The sequence below is a fragment of the Nilaparvata lugens genome, chromosome 1 (assembly GCF_014356525.2).
Source record: "Nilaparvata lugens isolate BPH chromosome 1, ASM1435652v1, whole genome shotgun sequence".
Lineage (NCBI taxonomy): Eukaryota > Metazoa > Arthropoda > Insecta > Hemiptera > Delphacidae > Nilaparvata > Nilaparvata lugens.
Window position 1 is genome coordinate 33,293,978 of NC_052504.1, and position 16,835 is coordinate 33,310,812.

At 34.1% G+C, this 16,835-nt stretch overlaps 2 protein-coding genes across 3 annotated transcripts in view; one reads left to right on the top strand and one right to left on the bottom strand.

The window, feature by feature from the left end:
- Positions 1-10,584, bottom strand: part of LOC111053113 (nucleolar protein 56) — a 25,394-nt gene extending 14,810 nt beyond the window's left edge. Inside the window, exons 1-4 of one of the 2 annotated variants that reach the window (XM_039426381.1) lie at positions 10,202-10,382; positions 5,368-5,572; positions 4,633-4,800; positions 2,150-2,348 (exon numbers count right to left, since the gene is read on the bottom strand). In XM_039426381.1, the coding sequence (XP_039282315.1) occupies positions 2,150-2,348; positions 4,633-4,800; positions 5,368-5,572; positions 10,202-10,204 (575 nt within the window). In that variant the 5' untranslated portion in view covers positions 10,205-10,382. Of the gene's footprint in view, positions 1-2,149; positions 2,349-4,632; positions 4,801-5,367; positions 5,573-10,201 lie in introns of both variants that reach the window. The other variant, XM_039426372.1, reaches the window with a different exon arrangement.
- LOC111062008 overlaps positions 10,580-16,835 on the top strand; it is a 23,070-nt gene continuing 16,814 nt past the window's right edge. Inside the window, exons 1-2 of the mRNA XM_039426409.1 lie at positions 10,580-10,800; positions 15,485-15,698. Of these exons, the coding sequence (XP_039282343.1) occupies positions 10,730-10,800; positions 15,485-15,698 (285 nt within the window). The 5' untranslated portion in view covers positions 10,580-10,729. The remainder of the gene's footprint in view (positions 10,801-15,484; positions 15,699-16,835) is intronic.

A 16,835-nucleotide genomic window follows, 5' to 3' on the forward strand; every position in this document is an offset into this window, starting at 1 on the left:
TGGTCCTTGGAAAATTCAAATTCATTTATTTGCCACAAAATAGTACAGATTGATAAAATATATATTCTAACTTACAAAATGGCACTACCGGCAAAGAAAACTTGTGCGCCGGCAGTGAGTTCGAACAACTCGGTACAGCAAACATGTCAATAGAAAAAGAGCTTATTCAAACCACTAGAATAAATAAAATTACGGAAACCAGGTCACATCTCAATACTTACAAACGATAAGACAAAGTAACAAAATTACAAGCAAATGACAAGCTCAAAAAGACCAATACAAGGAAGCCATGACAAATATTTTTTAAAATCCTCATAATCATAGACCATATTGATATCAGCATCAGTTTTCATTTAATGTTTGGGCTGGCATACTTTATAAAAATATTGTTGAACCTTTCATTTTCCCTGCAAGAATAAATGGTGAAGTTTTTAAGGAATTTCTGGTCAATGAGCTTCACGAATTGATGGAAGACGTGTCTCCCAATTTGAGGCGGAATATGTGGCTCCAGTTGATGGCTGCCTCCCTCATTATGCTAGAAACGTCCGTGGGTGGCTTGATAACAATTATGCAGGGCGGTGGATTGGCCGAGGTGGACCCGTAAGTTGGCCACCACGTTCACCTGATCTTACTCCAATAGACTTCTACTTTTGGGGGTTATGGAAAGTAAAGTTTACAGAGAACCTGTAGAGACCAGGGAGGAACTGATTCTCAGAATTCGATTGACGTTTTAAGTAATGAAGACATGGCCCAACGAAGTGAGACAGGCAACTCGAAGCTTGATGAACGACAGCAGAAGTTGCATAAACAGAAATGGAGGCAATTCGGAATTCCTGTAAGCAGTGATCATGATATGTAACCTGATTACCATCAGTTTCTTTTTTTTAATTCTGTCATTCATCTACTTTGAATTATTATTCTATGAATAAACTTTGTTGGATTTTGTAAAAGTGTATGATTAATATTCTATATGGGATTTAGGCTATATGCTATAGAAAATAATGCAATAATCAGGTGATTCACTCTTAGGATCGTCACTTGATGCATGCTGTTTGTGAATTTCCTCATTTTGAAGGTATTCGTCCCAGATATTAGCAGTTTTGAACACTTTATCATGGAACTTACCTTTTCGAATTTATACTCATTCGAAAGCTTATGAAATGGAGAAGTTTTTGAGATATTGAAACTACTATAATTACAAGGAGAAAAATCGAGAAAAAACTGTTTGAAATATGACTTTGAATTTGAAGAATAGCATTTTTTTTTTAAGTTTAAGCTCTAATAAAAAACTACAAAATATCTAACAGCAAATGAAGTTACATTAATCTTGTTTGAAATGATTTTCTCTTTCCAACAATACCCTTGAAATTGAAATTAGACCAGTAGTTATCGATCTATTGAGTTTTTAATGACCGGAAGTAGGCATATTATGAAAATATCGAAAAATCTATACATCTCGAAAAATAAGGTCGATACTCGATAGGAAAAAAGATTACTGAACTTTTTTTATCAGAAATGTCAAGTAGAATCTATGGTCAACGGCTGTTACAACCTTGGGGGGACACTCTGTATATGTGCATTCCGTGCGTAGTGTCATAAAACATTGAACATATCCATGAATAAGCATATTTATTCATGAATATTTTCTATTCTTCACAATATATTTTAATATTCAAATAGCTTGTACCTTGTGGTTGTTTTTAAATTTTCGGCTCAAAACTTTCTTATAATTAATTCAATATTATTGAAACTAATGAATTATGAAGTTTTTTCGGCTTTCTAACTCAACATTACTAAATTCAAAATTGTTATCACGTAAGATTCATCTCAAGGAGTATACTCGGGCCATTAATGTGAAGTGCGTTACATACACAAAGCTTTTTGGGCTTCATCACCAATAACATTTGAAAGAATAATAGTACAAGCTAAGCTTCGTTCTACTCTTTCAGATTATGATACTATACGCAGTTTCATTCTTGTTCATGAATATGGAATAAAAGCAACAAGGTGCTAATCCAAGATGGCAAGAGCTGTCCACTTCATATCACTATAGTAAGGCAACGCATTCGTTCTTCGGCAAAAAGTCTATCTCAATAAATTAAATCAAGTTAAATTTGCTAATAATCACGATTAATTGGCATAGGCCTACCTTATTCTCATGGCAAAAGTGTTGATGTCCTTGTCGAGTTGGTCAAGTAGCGCGATACTCTGGATGACCATGTTGTCCACTCTGTTTACATTGAACTTTATCTTGGCTCTGGAATAGCTGTGACTGAGACCCAACTGAGCCACAGCTTGAGTTTTGTCCGTGAAATCTTTCACCAAGTTTGGGAAATGAAGTCTTATACCTGAAAAGTGATCAATGAGTGTCAGACATACATAAAGACAGATAAAATAATCGTAAAATTTTAAGGAATCGTGGCCGAGTAAGTTTATTAATGTTACGGAATTCACACATGGTCAAGAGTGGTATGAATGTCAATGAGGAACAGAGATAGGAACAAATAATAGAGGGTGACAGAGTGACGAGAGCCGGAACAGAGGGGCATCTAAGCTCTATGGTAAGGTCCACGTTATAATGGCAGTGTTTGATTAGTAATTGTATTGCTGTCCTTGTCTATCATTCAACAAAGCGGATAGCGCTATCTCTTTCTCGCTTTGCTGTGTTGTCAAATCGTCTTTTAAATTAAATGTAGAATTAATAATTAATTAGCAAAATATTTCAACTTAAATAGGAAAATTCTTTATGAAATTATTGAAAAATATAATTTCTTTCTTGATAAAATATAATTATTTTTAAATGAGAATGAACAGTTAATATTACATCAATAAACCTGTATCAGCTACCGTCTATAGAAGGCATTGACAAGACTGAGGATCGGCAACGTTGTTCTCCTATCTTTCTCCACTGCCTTTATAACTTGGAACTCACTATACCTGATAATTGACAGGTCCCTACTGTCTATGAAACTGAGTCACATCGGCTGTTTACAACTCTAGAAGGGACTGGCTACTTCTGGTTTGTGTGTTGTGTGAATAATAGAAACGCCTCCATACTTCTGGATATTTCTGGATTAACAACGTTGAGGTCTTCTCACACCTAGCTACGTGAAGCTTGGAATACGCCTTTGGAAAACTTAGCCGCCCTATCTCCCAATGTTAAAATCTACGCTACACTGGTGTGAACGGGACAGATTGCTTAGCGTTGATTCAACATTCGGATATAGGGCAACTACGTCTACCTAAGATGTATTCCTAGCTACGCGTATAGCTAGGTGTGGAAAGACCTTAACGTTGTTAATCCAGAAATAGCTAGGTGTGAAAAAACATACCTTTAGGGTGTATTATATAATAAGAGGAATCACTTGCCCCTGGAGAAGTCAGTGATAAGAAAGATGTACAGTGGTAAAAGAACAGGGTTAGCCGTAACCAAAACCTCACAGTTCCTAGTGACAATTATTTTATAGTGACACACAGGACAGTAACGAAATAGTTATCAAGTAACAGTGTAACAGTATAGTGTTAGTTGTTTCACCAAATCATAGTGATAATAATCGTCATAACAGTGGTAGCACGATAAGAGATACAGGACGGTAATACGTGATACGAGAACTGTGATACAGAGTCCTGTGAACTGATACTATGTTGATAACTGTAATGTATTAGAGGACTGTGTTTCAAGTGATAAATCGTTATATCGGCCATATGAAGACTTATTAGTGAATTGAATTATTGCATGTAGTAGAATTAATTTAGTATTAGTATTATTACTATTAGTATTATTAGTATTATTATTATTAGTATATATATTTAGTAGTATTATTTATTTAGTTGGTCAAATTTTTAATTTATTCAGTTTAGAGTACAATAAAGTGCAATTACAACTTGTGTTGACATTTCATTTTATAGTTCGAGAACCCACGATAATTGGTTTGTTTTGTGGAGTGAAAGTCCGAAACATTGATTAAAGAGGTCCCTAGTCCTATACCTATTCTAAGAGATTTTTCTCTGGCTATTCCTACTCACATGTTTTATAAGACATGATGAGTTAACAGACCAGCTGCCAAAAGGCAAAAACCAATCAAGTCAAACATCATTGAGTTGTGAGCTGGAGAGCTATGACGATAGATGTGAACCAGCCAGGCCACGGCCACACCTTATTAATGTTGATTGAACAATATTAACATTAAATATAGCATTGAAAGCTTCCCAATATTGAATCATAATAATTTATTACACATGTCATAGGCCATTTAGAATAGCATCGACAATTGTCATACATAAAATTCACACTATAATTAAATTATAATTATACACAATAAAGTGAATTTTATTTGAATGAAGCATTAAAAGCTGTCCAACATTACAATTCAATGCTTCATTTAATGAAGCATTCACCAAAGTCATTAATTTTACACAGAAAAATTGGTATTTCATGAAGAATGAAGTCAGGATTAGCAGTTAATCAGACCAACGAGTTATAAGAGGAGTACTATCAATTATTAATGTATTATCACACAATTAAATAATTCTATTTTTATCAATTCTATTCTAAAGTAGACAAGCAAACAATACCTATCGCCTCCAAGATTCTGAACATAACTAGCAACCTTGACTAATAGAGCAATTTACCTCTGATGATTTCAGGTACAACACCGGTACATTCGCATTTCACCACTAATGATTCAGCAAGAGCAGAAGCAAGTTTCGTGTCAAACACGCCCAATGAAACCGGATTTTTCTTTGAAGGACTCGGCAAACTCTTCTCCAGAAATATTTGAAGATCTTCAGGAACTATGCCTGCAACAAAAAAAAAGAAAAACTTCCAACATGAATTCCCAAAAGATGAGAAGGAAACTGGATGATTCCCTGGTAGTTAAATAAGGAGGAAAACATAAATCACGTAGAAATTTAAATTCCAGAATTAATAAAAGCAAAGATGACAAAAATGCGACTATCGGGGAAGAGAGATTGACTCATTTCATTTGTTTAATGTTATATAGATTGAAAAGATGAAAACCTTCTTGGAAGCTAATGCGATCGCTCAAGTAATGAAATAAGGAAGTGTGAAAAGAGACTCTACCTTTAAAAAAAAAGAATTTTCAAATTGAAGTGAATCGATTTCTTGATTTAGTACTCACACAAACTTCTAAATCGATAAATGGGAATTTAATGGAGAAAATGATAAACTACCTAATACTTTCATTTTTAAAAATATGTTTAAATAGGCTACTTCCAACTTCAAAAAAATTGAGTTTATAATGGATGCATACTTTTAGTTAATCAGAGTGGAAAATCACAAAGCTTGAGCAATTTATTCCAAGAAGTTAAATAATAATTCATGAACCATGAATAAGTGTCACTTACCCTCGGAAATCGAGTTGATTCCTTCTAGAGCAACTATTGCATTCTTGAACGGCGAAAAGGAAACAAGCTTGACCAATTGCTTGAATTTTCCAAGATTTGTCACAGATGATTCTAATTGAGGTAGGAGCATCCCCACCTCTTCAAACTCTGTGACTTTGAACAATGCATAGCCAGAAGCATGTTCAAACAGCACAAATAGTTCAGGCTGAAAATTGATAAAAAAATTAAAATGAGAGCGTATCATTTGAAGGTTTCAGGAGACGGTACCAAATCTATGAACTAAAAATTTTTTTGATCAACTATGAAATGTGTTCATCTACATGGAAGTTATATTACGGATTACGGTATCATCATATGCTTATCATTATGGTCGAGTATTCAGAGATTGCCTTTTGATTGTAGTATTGAGTTTGTATTGTAGATTGTATTATTCGGAAGCTCAAATTGAAAAATTCTTATCTGAGTTGTCTTGCACTGGACAAGTCATAATACCTATAATAAATAATTAATTATCGAATGAATTAGGCTATATAGTTAATTATTTGGTAAATATTTCTTAGAAAAAAATACAATTGAAAATAAATAAGAGCTCAATAGAAAAAATTATGATAATTTTTCAAATTCCAAAAACAAAATTGCGGCCATTTAAAATTTTTTTCTCAAATAACTCACAAACCGTTGGTTTTACAAAAATTTTACAAGAATAACTTTTTTTAGTAAATTTAATTGCCTATCGATTGGTACCAGATTTTTTTTAGATTGGACCAACATTAACTGAGATATGGCAGCCTTAGTGATAGGTAACCACTAAAAGTTTGTTGCAGTGCAAACCAAGGCATGCTCATAGAGTCGCCTCACTGATGCAACAATCTCTATTTGCATTGAATGTTAATAGTAAGCAATTTTAGGTCATTTCAAACAATAAAATGACGTTACATAGCCCTCTAAAGGTGGGTCACCAACCACTAAAGCTGCCATATCTCGGTTAATATTGGTACAATCTTGAAAAATCTGGTACCAATCGATAGGCAATAAATTTACTAAGAAAAATTATTCTTGAATAAAGTATTTGTAAAACCAACGGTTTCTGAGTTATTTAAGAAACAAAATTTTAAATGGCCGTCATTTTGTTTTATGAATTTGAAAAATTATCATTATTTTTTCTAGCTTTATCTAGTTGTTATAAATGATCGTGCAAAGTTTCAATTTCGTATGTTTTAACCATTATTCAGAAAAAATAATAAGTGAAAAAAAACAAAATGACCGCTGTGTGAGTAGCTGAAGACTTCCGGACAATTTAAATATGATAATTTAGATATGATTTTTACCCAAGAACAATGCCCTAGAGTATTGATTGGTAGGGAGTTGGTGAGCACCCTGTATAGTTTATATAATGCTAACTGTGGTACAGCTGAGTTGTTAACCTAACCTTACCTAACTAGTGCTGCTATCTATGGGTGTTGATTTCAGGTAACCATTCAGCTTCAACTCTGATTGAGGTTAGTTGCAAAGTTCTGACTGTGAAGGCTTGTTGTTTATTTACTTTTTGTAGTATTCAAGTGCAGAATGAAGTTTTCATTGCATTTAACTTTATGTTTACATTGTTGTGTGCTTTAGATTGATATATACTAGTAGTTCTGCTCAACAGTAGACCTCGCTCATGAATATAACATTCAATCTAATGAGAAGGGCCAGTATAGTAAGTACAGTAGGCTATATTGTGAAAATTTAGCGATGTCATCTATTATTTTTTCCATTGAAAGTGCTAGAGACACTGTTTGCAGGGACACCGGACTTATCAAGGAGGTACCTTTATATCGTCTCCATATTTACAATATAAACATATATTACAACTTTTCTAATAATTAATTATAAGAAATCGGTCAACTGATGGAAAAATGAAATATGCAGTAGGCAATTTAGACGATGAATCGTCTCACAGACGATGGTGAGACGGAAAATGATTCTAAATAAGATGGGTTTGTTGGTGACAATGACAGGAGGTTGCTAATGATGTTTTTCATTAAAAGTGGATTCAATGTTATGGCTTCTTATGACTATGCAGAATGTTAATGCTCACAAATTGGTTTCCGATCTCATACCAAAAAGAAAACAAAAGACTTGACTCTGTAGAGCAAAACAAAAATGCATACAATAAGATAATTATTGCACCTGATAAACTGAAAATTCAGTTAAAAAATAACTAAAATAATAACTGATAGTTATGAATAAAAGAAGTTAGAGATTGAAGAAATGTTTATGATGTTAAATATTGTCTACAACAAAAATAGTTGAGCTATCTGTAACATAGACAATAATAGTTATTTATGTATTGATATTAAATATTTATTCAATTAATTTGATAAATCAATTTAATAATAATAAGATGATTCAATTTAATTATTATTCTATATAATCATAATAATAATAATTTTAGAATGATATATTATTAGAATAAGATAAAACAATAATTATTATCGTCTGCAAAAAAAATATGGTTGGAACAAGATTTGAACCTGAGTCTCACAGTGTGAGAAACAACGCTCTAACCAACTCTGACATCATGGCCTAGTAACAATAGATGCGAAAAAATAGGAAAATGAATTGCTGTATCTACAAAGATACGAGAAAGTAGCTTTTGAGGTTATTCTAGTTTTTTAAATTACAAAAAAACTGGCGGTCTTAACAAAAATCGTTACACATACGTTTCTGCGCCTTGTTTCAAAGAACTTGCATACCAAATTTCATCCAAATCGGACAATAACTGCGACTGTAACGGCGGTACAAACAAACATACAAAAGCCGATCGAGTTGAAACTAAGACCTCAGCTTCGCTTCGGTCAACTAATGTTGCAGTGGTTAGATATGAGTAGAAGAGATAGTAGGCTATACATAATTTTAATGTGTTTTGCTACATATGTGGTGAGTATACATTTAAAGAGAACAGATAAAGTGTAACAGACTTTATCAAGAGAGCATATCATGGATACTTTTGGTGACCAGGAATAATTATGGGCACCTCATGCTGTCTGCAAAACGTGTACAGAACATTTACGACAGTGGACTACAGGAAAAAGGAAAAAAGTTAAAATTGGCATACCAATGGTTTTGAGGGAACCAAGTAATCACATTGATGACTTTTATTTCTGTCAAGTATATATCACTGGCATCAACAATAACAACAAAAAATGGATTTATCCTGATTTGGCTTTAGCGAGATGACCAATCACCCATTCAGATGAAGTTTCAATCCCAACGTTTCATCAGCTACCAGAGCTCTGTGAAGATGATTACACCTTGGATCTTGAAACATGATTTTGAAAGTGTTTTTGAGGGCACATCATCATTCCCTCAACGTTTCAATCAAGATGAGGTCAGCTACAGAGCTACTTGCCTCAAGACTGAATGACAAGAACTAACTGGAAGAAGGAGCCAAAATCACACTTTATCCTACAAGGTTAAAAGATCTGTTGTCCTTCTTCTCTCAAAAATACAATTTTGTTTTCTGTCAGGACATTAAAAATCTCCTGGAGAAAATGGGTCTTCCTGAATATTCTCCTTGAAGATAGGATTGGCGCCTTTTCAGTGATAGTTCCAAGCGAAGTTTGTCCTTCTACACAATGGTAACAAGTACCTAATCAAAATAAAAAAAGAATATGATACCATAGCTTTGGTCTTGAAAAAGATAAAATATCAAGAACATCAATGGGTGATATGTGGGGACTTGAAAATTGTGAATTTTTTCCTGGGTCAACAAAGTGGATACACTGAATATCCTTGTTTCTTGTGTCTGTGGGACAGCAGCGACAAAAAATCATTGGGTGAGAGAAGAGTGGCCTGAGAGAAAAATATGGTTGTTGGGCAGAAGAATTATATTAATGCAGCTCTAATACGAGAGAACATCATCATGCTTGCACTACATATTAAGCTAGGCCTAATTAAACAGTTTGTTAAGGCTCTTGATAAGAATGGGCCATGTTTCTCGTTTATCAAAAGATGACTCAGTTGAGTAGCCTACTGAAAACCTAAAAGTTAGTGTTTTTGATGGCCCGCGAATAAGACAGATTATAATCTTAAAGGATCCTACCTTTGTCATTCCATAAATGAATCTGAACAAGAAGCATGGACATCATTCGTTGAGGTCCTAAGAAATTTCCTAGGCAAGCACAAAGCTGAGAACTATGTCGATCTAGTGAACAATATGCTCACAAGCTTCAGAAAGCTGCAATATGAGCCTTAAAGTTCATTACTTGAAATAGTCATTTAGACCGGTTCTTTGGCAATTTGGGAGACACCAGGAAAGAAAAAGGTGAAAGATTCCACTAGGACATAAAACTATGGAGGTTCGCTATCAAGGAAGATGGAATACTCATATGATGGCAAATTACTGCTGAAGTATGAAAAGAGACTACTCCAAGAAACAACATTCTAGTTAACTGATGCTCAATCAAAAAACCATACAAGCATATTTATGTCGTTTCACCTTTGATGTTTTTGAAAAGGGTTAATTTTTCAACATATTATTAAAATTATGGCAAATGGTGTAAATTAAAAGGCGTCTCTTGTCAGAAATTGGTAAATAGCCTGCCTTCAATCTTATTATCTAGATCAATCAATGTCAAAACAGTAAGATTAAAAACAAAATAAGAAAGAATAATTACTGAAACAATGTAAGTACTAATAAGTAAGTCTAAAGCAAGTTTATTGATTACCTTCCAGAAATAAAAATGATAATTTATAGTTAGAATTTCTAAACAAATAGGTTAGAAAGCATGTAAACAAGATACAATTTGTATGCTTCAAAACAAGATGTAAAGTACATATTCTAACTTACCATTTTAAACTAAATAAATTCCCAATTAAATGGCAGTTATCATCGCATATTAAAAGCTAATAAGTTTTTAATACTCTACAAAACACAGAATTCAATAAATCTATAACTCAGTTGTTAATCTCACAAAAACACAATTCATCACTTTCACGCACCAACCATGCAGCATGATGTACAGGAAACGGACACAGGACTTAGCAGTGTGACTCATGACATTCTTGTTATTTCTTATTACATTTCAATTTTTAATAGATATAAAATGAGAAAAATTATAACACTCTTACATTGAATTTAATATGATGGTTAGGATTATAAATTAATTTACATTTTCAACTAATATTTTACTCTTGTATTGGATTGCTATGTTGTGGCTACCCTGCTCCAATTTAATAGCTGTTCTTGTTTTTCGATTTGGGTTTCTTTGGCTTGTGTGTGTGTATGTTACAATATAAAAATTGTGAAGAAATTAGTATTTATTAGATTTTTACTTGAATAATCACATTAGAACGCAATTGTTCAATTTCTTAGGAAATGCCTAAGTGTGCTATTGCTTCCTGTCCTTACACAATAATACTTCCATCAGATTCAGTCAACTTTTATAGGTAAGGTAATCTCTATGGAGCACCTTTCTCATTTTTATTGAGGCTTGTAACATAGAGGTTTGTTTTGTACATAGAAGGGAATTATTTAAACCGGATTAGCGCGAAAATGTCAAAATAATTTGAATTTTTTTACTTTTATACTATGTACACTTTCTTTGATAACCTCAATAATATAAATGATTTGAAAAATGTATGAATGGTGAATGCTTGTTTTAATGATTTTTAATTTTAAATATGTAGGTACTGTAGCTTTAATATTATACATTGAATAAGTAGATCAACATTTCAAAAAAATTTGCCGGTCAACTTAACAAAATTACCTATGTATGATTTTGACAATCATATTAATATTTTTTATCAAAAGCCTATCAACAAGCTACTGATCTTCAATAATTCAAATATATGAAAAAATAATAGTATGCCTATATAATATTTATTTGAAATAATTTGAATAGGTAATTTTTTATAAAAACGATAGATTTTTTCTTCAGTTTTTACACGCACTTAATATGAGTATATTATTTCTTCCTTTACATGAAACTTTACGTGACCTGGCCATAAGTGTCACCAAACTAAAGTTCCACTAGTAGAGCACTCCTCATTATACAGGATGCTATTAAAAAAGGTGCCCATAAATCAGGGCGTGATTCCTCACATCAAAAGAAGAGAAAAAGTTCTAATTAACATAGGTCCGAAATGCTTCATTACCAAGTTATACAGAGTGAAAGATTTCGTCTGAATTTTAGTTCCCCTTCTGAAAAGAAGCCCTACGGGTATTTGTTGGCTGTTAATTAAGATGTACAATTTAGCGTACTTTATGTAAAATGATCTGAAAAATTGAATAAAACCTTTTTTAGACCGGTAGCTACAGTAGTTTCCAAGATATGTGACTAGATACTCATATAAACTTGTGTTTTTCAAAATACAAAGGAGCATTGTTGTCAGGTGTACGATGCCTGGAAATCTACAGGGTGGGTGAAAAGTCTGAGAACGGCTTAATATCTCATACACAAAGGTAATTTGAGGGTGCGGGTGTGAATGGGGATCTTACTCAAATTGAAGATACTACTTTACTATGACAAATCTCTTTAAAGTCCGCAATAGTTTCTCCTCTAAGTGGTCTGATTAACAGCTGCCTGAAACAGGGTGTTTTTCCAGATTCATTAAAGATCTCCAGGACTGTAACAATTTTCAAAAAGGGTAACCCGGAAGAGCTGTCAAACTACAGACCCATATCTGTAATACCGGCATTCTCCAAGATCTATGTGTCGGTAATGTTTACCCAGCTCTCAACCTATTTCGAGGAGAATATGCTTTTCACAAGAGATCAATTTGGATTTCGCAAAGGAAGATCTACTACAGGCGCCGTTCGCTCCCTGATTGATTCTATACTCAGGGCAATAGAGAATAGGCATTCAGTTGCCATGACCCTTTGTGACCTAACCAAAGCATTTGATTGTGTCTCCCATGATATATTGCTTGGAAAACTTGTGAGATATGGTGTTGGTGGAGCCGTCCTGAGAACATTGCAGGATTACCTTTCTGGACGTACCCAGGTGGTTACTCTGGATGGTGCCAAATATGAGGCACTACCCATGGAGTTCCTCAAGGATCTATTCTGGGCCCTCTTCTTTTCCTGGTCTTCATTAACGATCTCAGCATGGATGGAAAAGCATTATTGTTTGCGGATGACACCACTCTTGTTGCCCAGGATGAAGATCCCCAATTGGCCATCCTCAAGTCTGCCCAGCTGCTTGAAGAGGCCAGTTCGTGGTTTGGAGCAAATAGACTGTGCATGAACCAGTCTAAGACGCAGAACATGTTATGCATTCTGAGATGCAGACCGCCTTCCTTTGGTGAGCCAGAAGTTAAGCTGCTTGGTTTTATGATAGATGCCTCACTGTCATGGGACCAGCACATCAACATGGTCTGCAATCGGCTCTCCAAGGTGACTTACCTGATGCGAAAGTTGAGGAACAAGGTGCCAAGAAGCTACCTGGTGATTGCATACCATGCTTTGTTCACAGCCATATTAACTATGGGATTGTGCTTTGGGGACATGTGGGTTGTTGTGAGAGGATTCTGCTTCTTCAAAAAAAGGTGATCCTCATCATTACATTCTCACCATACCTGGAACATTGCCGGCCATTGTTCAAAGAACTGCGGATCCTCACAGTCTTCAGTCAGTACCTGCTTACCTCTTTAGTGCTTCTAAAAGAACAGCTACATAAATTTCAAGTGAGAGGCCAGGTTCATGAGTATTTTACTAGAAGACATAATGATGTAGACCTGCCACAATTGCGATTGGCCAGACCACACACCAGTTTCCCAATTCGCACCCTGAAAATATCCAACAGGCTCCCATTGTGTGTTCGTGAATTGGAAGATAAACAATTTAAAAATGTGCTTCGAGATAAACTCCTCAAAATTCCACTCTATTCCTTGGGAGAGGAGATCACTCATTTTATTTGTCTCTTTGACATGCCATCTCGATAGTTTTGTAAATTTTATGAACGTTTATGTTTTAATTTCTATGACGAAATCTATCCAGTGTAAAGACTGGTCAAGGATTGAATGAAAATTGAATTGAATTGGATCCGTCATATTGAATGCAACTTTATTTTTTTAAATATGAAGGTTGTCATGCGATACATGATTTCGATACGGAATTTTGAGATAAAATGAATGGTGGAAACCGCACATCAATATCTCAAACAGTTTAGAAGATATTCACATTATTAATCAATACCATGCAAATCAGTAATGAAATACATAAGTGGTATTGATTAATAATATGCATATCTTCTAACAGTTTGAGATATCGATGTGTGGTTTTCACCATTCATTTTTTATTAAAATTCCGTATCGAAATCATGTATCGCATGACCACCTTTCTATTCAAAAAAATAAAGTTATATTCAGTATGGCGGATCAGATTTTTAAAGTCATAGTAATGTAGTTTTTTCAATTTGAGTAGGATCTCCAATCACCCACCGTCAAATTATCTTTGTGTATGAGATATTAAGCCGTTCTCGGACTTTTCACCCACCCTGTATGTGAAATGGAGCGCTCAACCTGGTCACAGATTGTAGAGCACAAAATTACTCGTAGAGGAATTTCGAATTATTCATTTTTGAATAGTAACAATCGGAAGATATTGTTGATCAAAAACTAAAAAAAAATTATCAAAATTGATTTTATCCTAAGATTTCACTTATTTTTGAAAAAATTGTAACTCATTGCTCATTAGATAGAGAGTTCCAAATAATCTCATTTTATTACGAATTTCATATTCTACAAAAAGGCAGGGGTAAATTTCTCTGTCCGATTACCGGATTTGGCGGAATAGTTGAAAACTGGAAAATGAACCAAAAATACGAGGATTTTTACCATCATCTAGCACAAGGAAATTTCGCATGAAAAATTTGGTTCCAGACTTCTCTTAAGTATCCAAAAAATATATATTGAAAAATTAGAACTACAATTTGAATGTCTATATTGACTGTACTACATAAAGGCTGTTGTCTGAAATGTTCTTTTTTCAAATAGTATTAGAATGTCATTTGCAGATATGACCCAATAGGGTATTTGGTTCCTTTATAATTATTTGTTTGACTAAGTTAACAAACGTGAATAAGTGTATATTCTTGACATAACTCATATGTTAACTTAGGGCAAGGATAAGGATCAATTCAGGTCCACTTCTAGACATAGTCAATCCAGATCTCTGGTAATGACTAAGGAGAGAGTATGAAGTATTGAAATCAATTTTTTTGGATTCTTCACCTTGAGTCATAATTTATTCATTTCTTTGATAATACAGGTACAAATTATGTAATAATGTATGATGCATAATAAATTTATATTGATAATAAATAATGGTAGAACAATTCTGTAAAGTTTAAAACCGGATCTGGAATCTGAACTCACATTATTTTTCAGTTACTGATCCACTGGAATGTTTCTAATATTTGGGAAATATTTTTACTAAGATTCACTCCTATTTAAGTTTATTCTTCTTCTGGTTTTACAGCTCGATGTGAGCTTTAGCCTCTCGCACAAGAGGCCTTTCGTCTCCATGCTATTATCCGCATATTCCGGAGATCATCATGCACTTCATCACTCCATCGGTTGCGTGGTCTCCCCTGTCGTCTTCTGCCCTCCATCCTGGCCTTTTAAATTGCTTCTGGCATTCGATGTTCTGTTTTTCTCTCAACATGGCATTCTCTCAGCCCAGCGACATCTTTGTGATTTAAAAAAACGGACCACATCCTCACCTCCAAAAATGTCATTTATTTCATTGTTCGATCTTCTTCTCCAAACTCCATTGTCGTTGACACCCCCATATATTCGCCTGATAATTTTTATCTCATGTCTCTGAGCCATAAGTGATTATGGGACAGATCAGCGTTTTGTAAATTTTCAGTTTGGTTGCCCTAGATCGAGACCGAGAGGTGATCAATTTAAAATTGGCATAATAGGCACGATTGCCTGCTAATACTCTCTGCTTTATTTCATCTCTCAATCTGTTAGCATTATTTACATCAGCACCAAGGTATGAAAACTGCTTATAATTTTAAAAGATAATCCTCCGACCACAAAGCCATTGTCATTCACCACTCTTCGTGCAGCATTTCTTGACTTTTAAGTTGATTACTGGATTAGAAATCTTGCTTGATTTCAGGTTTCCTTTGGGGGATAGAGATTCGTTGGAAAAATGGATAACTGGTTTGAAGATATCCGAACTCGATCCGCCTTTGTCAAATTTTGTGTGTGACTTGCATTTTGAAAGCTCTTGCTACGAGAAAGGAAAACTGAAGATCAATTCTATTCCGACCCTGATTAATGAAGCTAATCAGAAGGTCAATAATACTCATCATACGGATCATAACTTTAAGGTAAGCTACTATACAGCCCGAATTCGGTATTTGCTAACCTAAGTCAAGCCAGCTCCATACTTGAGGCCGAGGTCTCGATCAAATCAGGCTCCGGCCTTAAATGAAAATTGAAGTGAATAATGTAAAAAAATCAAATACAGAATTTAATTATATGTCATTTTCATGTCGTGGTCTCTAGATCTGTTCTTCTCGAGTGTCGGCTGTTTCAATGGCTATGGCCTCACGTGTGGCTTTGCAGTTTGCTAGCCGACTTTGCAGTTTCAGAGCAAGTGACAGGTTGGCCGGTTCATCATGCTGTAGTAATCGAATGCATGTACGAATGCATGAATGTATGTCACGAAATTATTCTCATGAATATCTCTCCAATGAATATCTGCTCTGTTAGGCAGAAAAAGATCACCATTGGTTCTTATAGTGGTTTTTAGTTTCTACCCATTTTCAGTCACCCAATGATCAAACACTCATTTAAAAACCAAAGAACTTTCTAGCAGAACATGAATCAAACTCTCTTACTCTGCATTCTTTATAGATACTATTACATTTTTTGTGAAACAGTATTTTACTACATGAATGTAAATTAACTTTGTTGCGCACATATCCATTCCAGCCAATTTATTTTAAATTATTAATTTGTACGAACACTTTTATATCATTATATAATTGTAGTTATTGGGGAAAGTAAAATTAGACAAATCATTGAAATAATGGGCCATATGAATAAAGTTGAGCATTTGCTTATACTTCTAAAATATGGAGCATTTGCTTCATTTTCTATGAATAAACGTGAGCAAAATCTTTTGCTCCTGCTCATCAAAAAAATAGTTTGAGCATTTGCTCAATAGTAAAAGCTTTTGCTCAAAATTGTATGAATAAACTAGAGCATTTGCTCAACTTTTGAAGCAAATGCTTCAAAAAAGGTGAGTATAGTCTAGAGCAGCTTATCACCTTTTGCTCATAGTAAAATGGCTCAACTAATTCGTATGAGGAAGAGGAAACTATACCAGATACGATCACAACCAATAGTTGAGAACTATAAAACTCTTATTAGATTCAAACATGATATATATCACCATTATCCCTACAAACGAATAAATACAAAAGATAGCTACCTGTTATAAAGATAGTCATAACAAAATA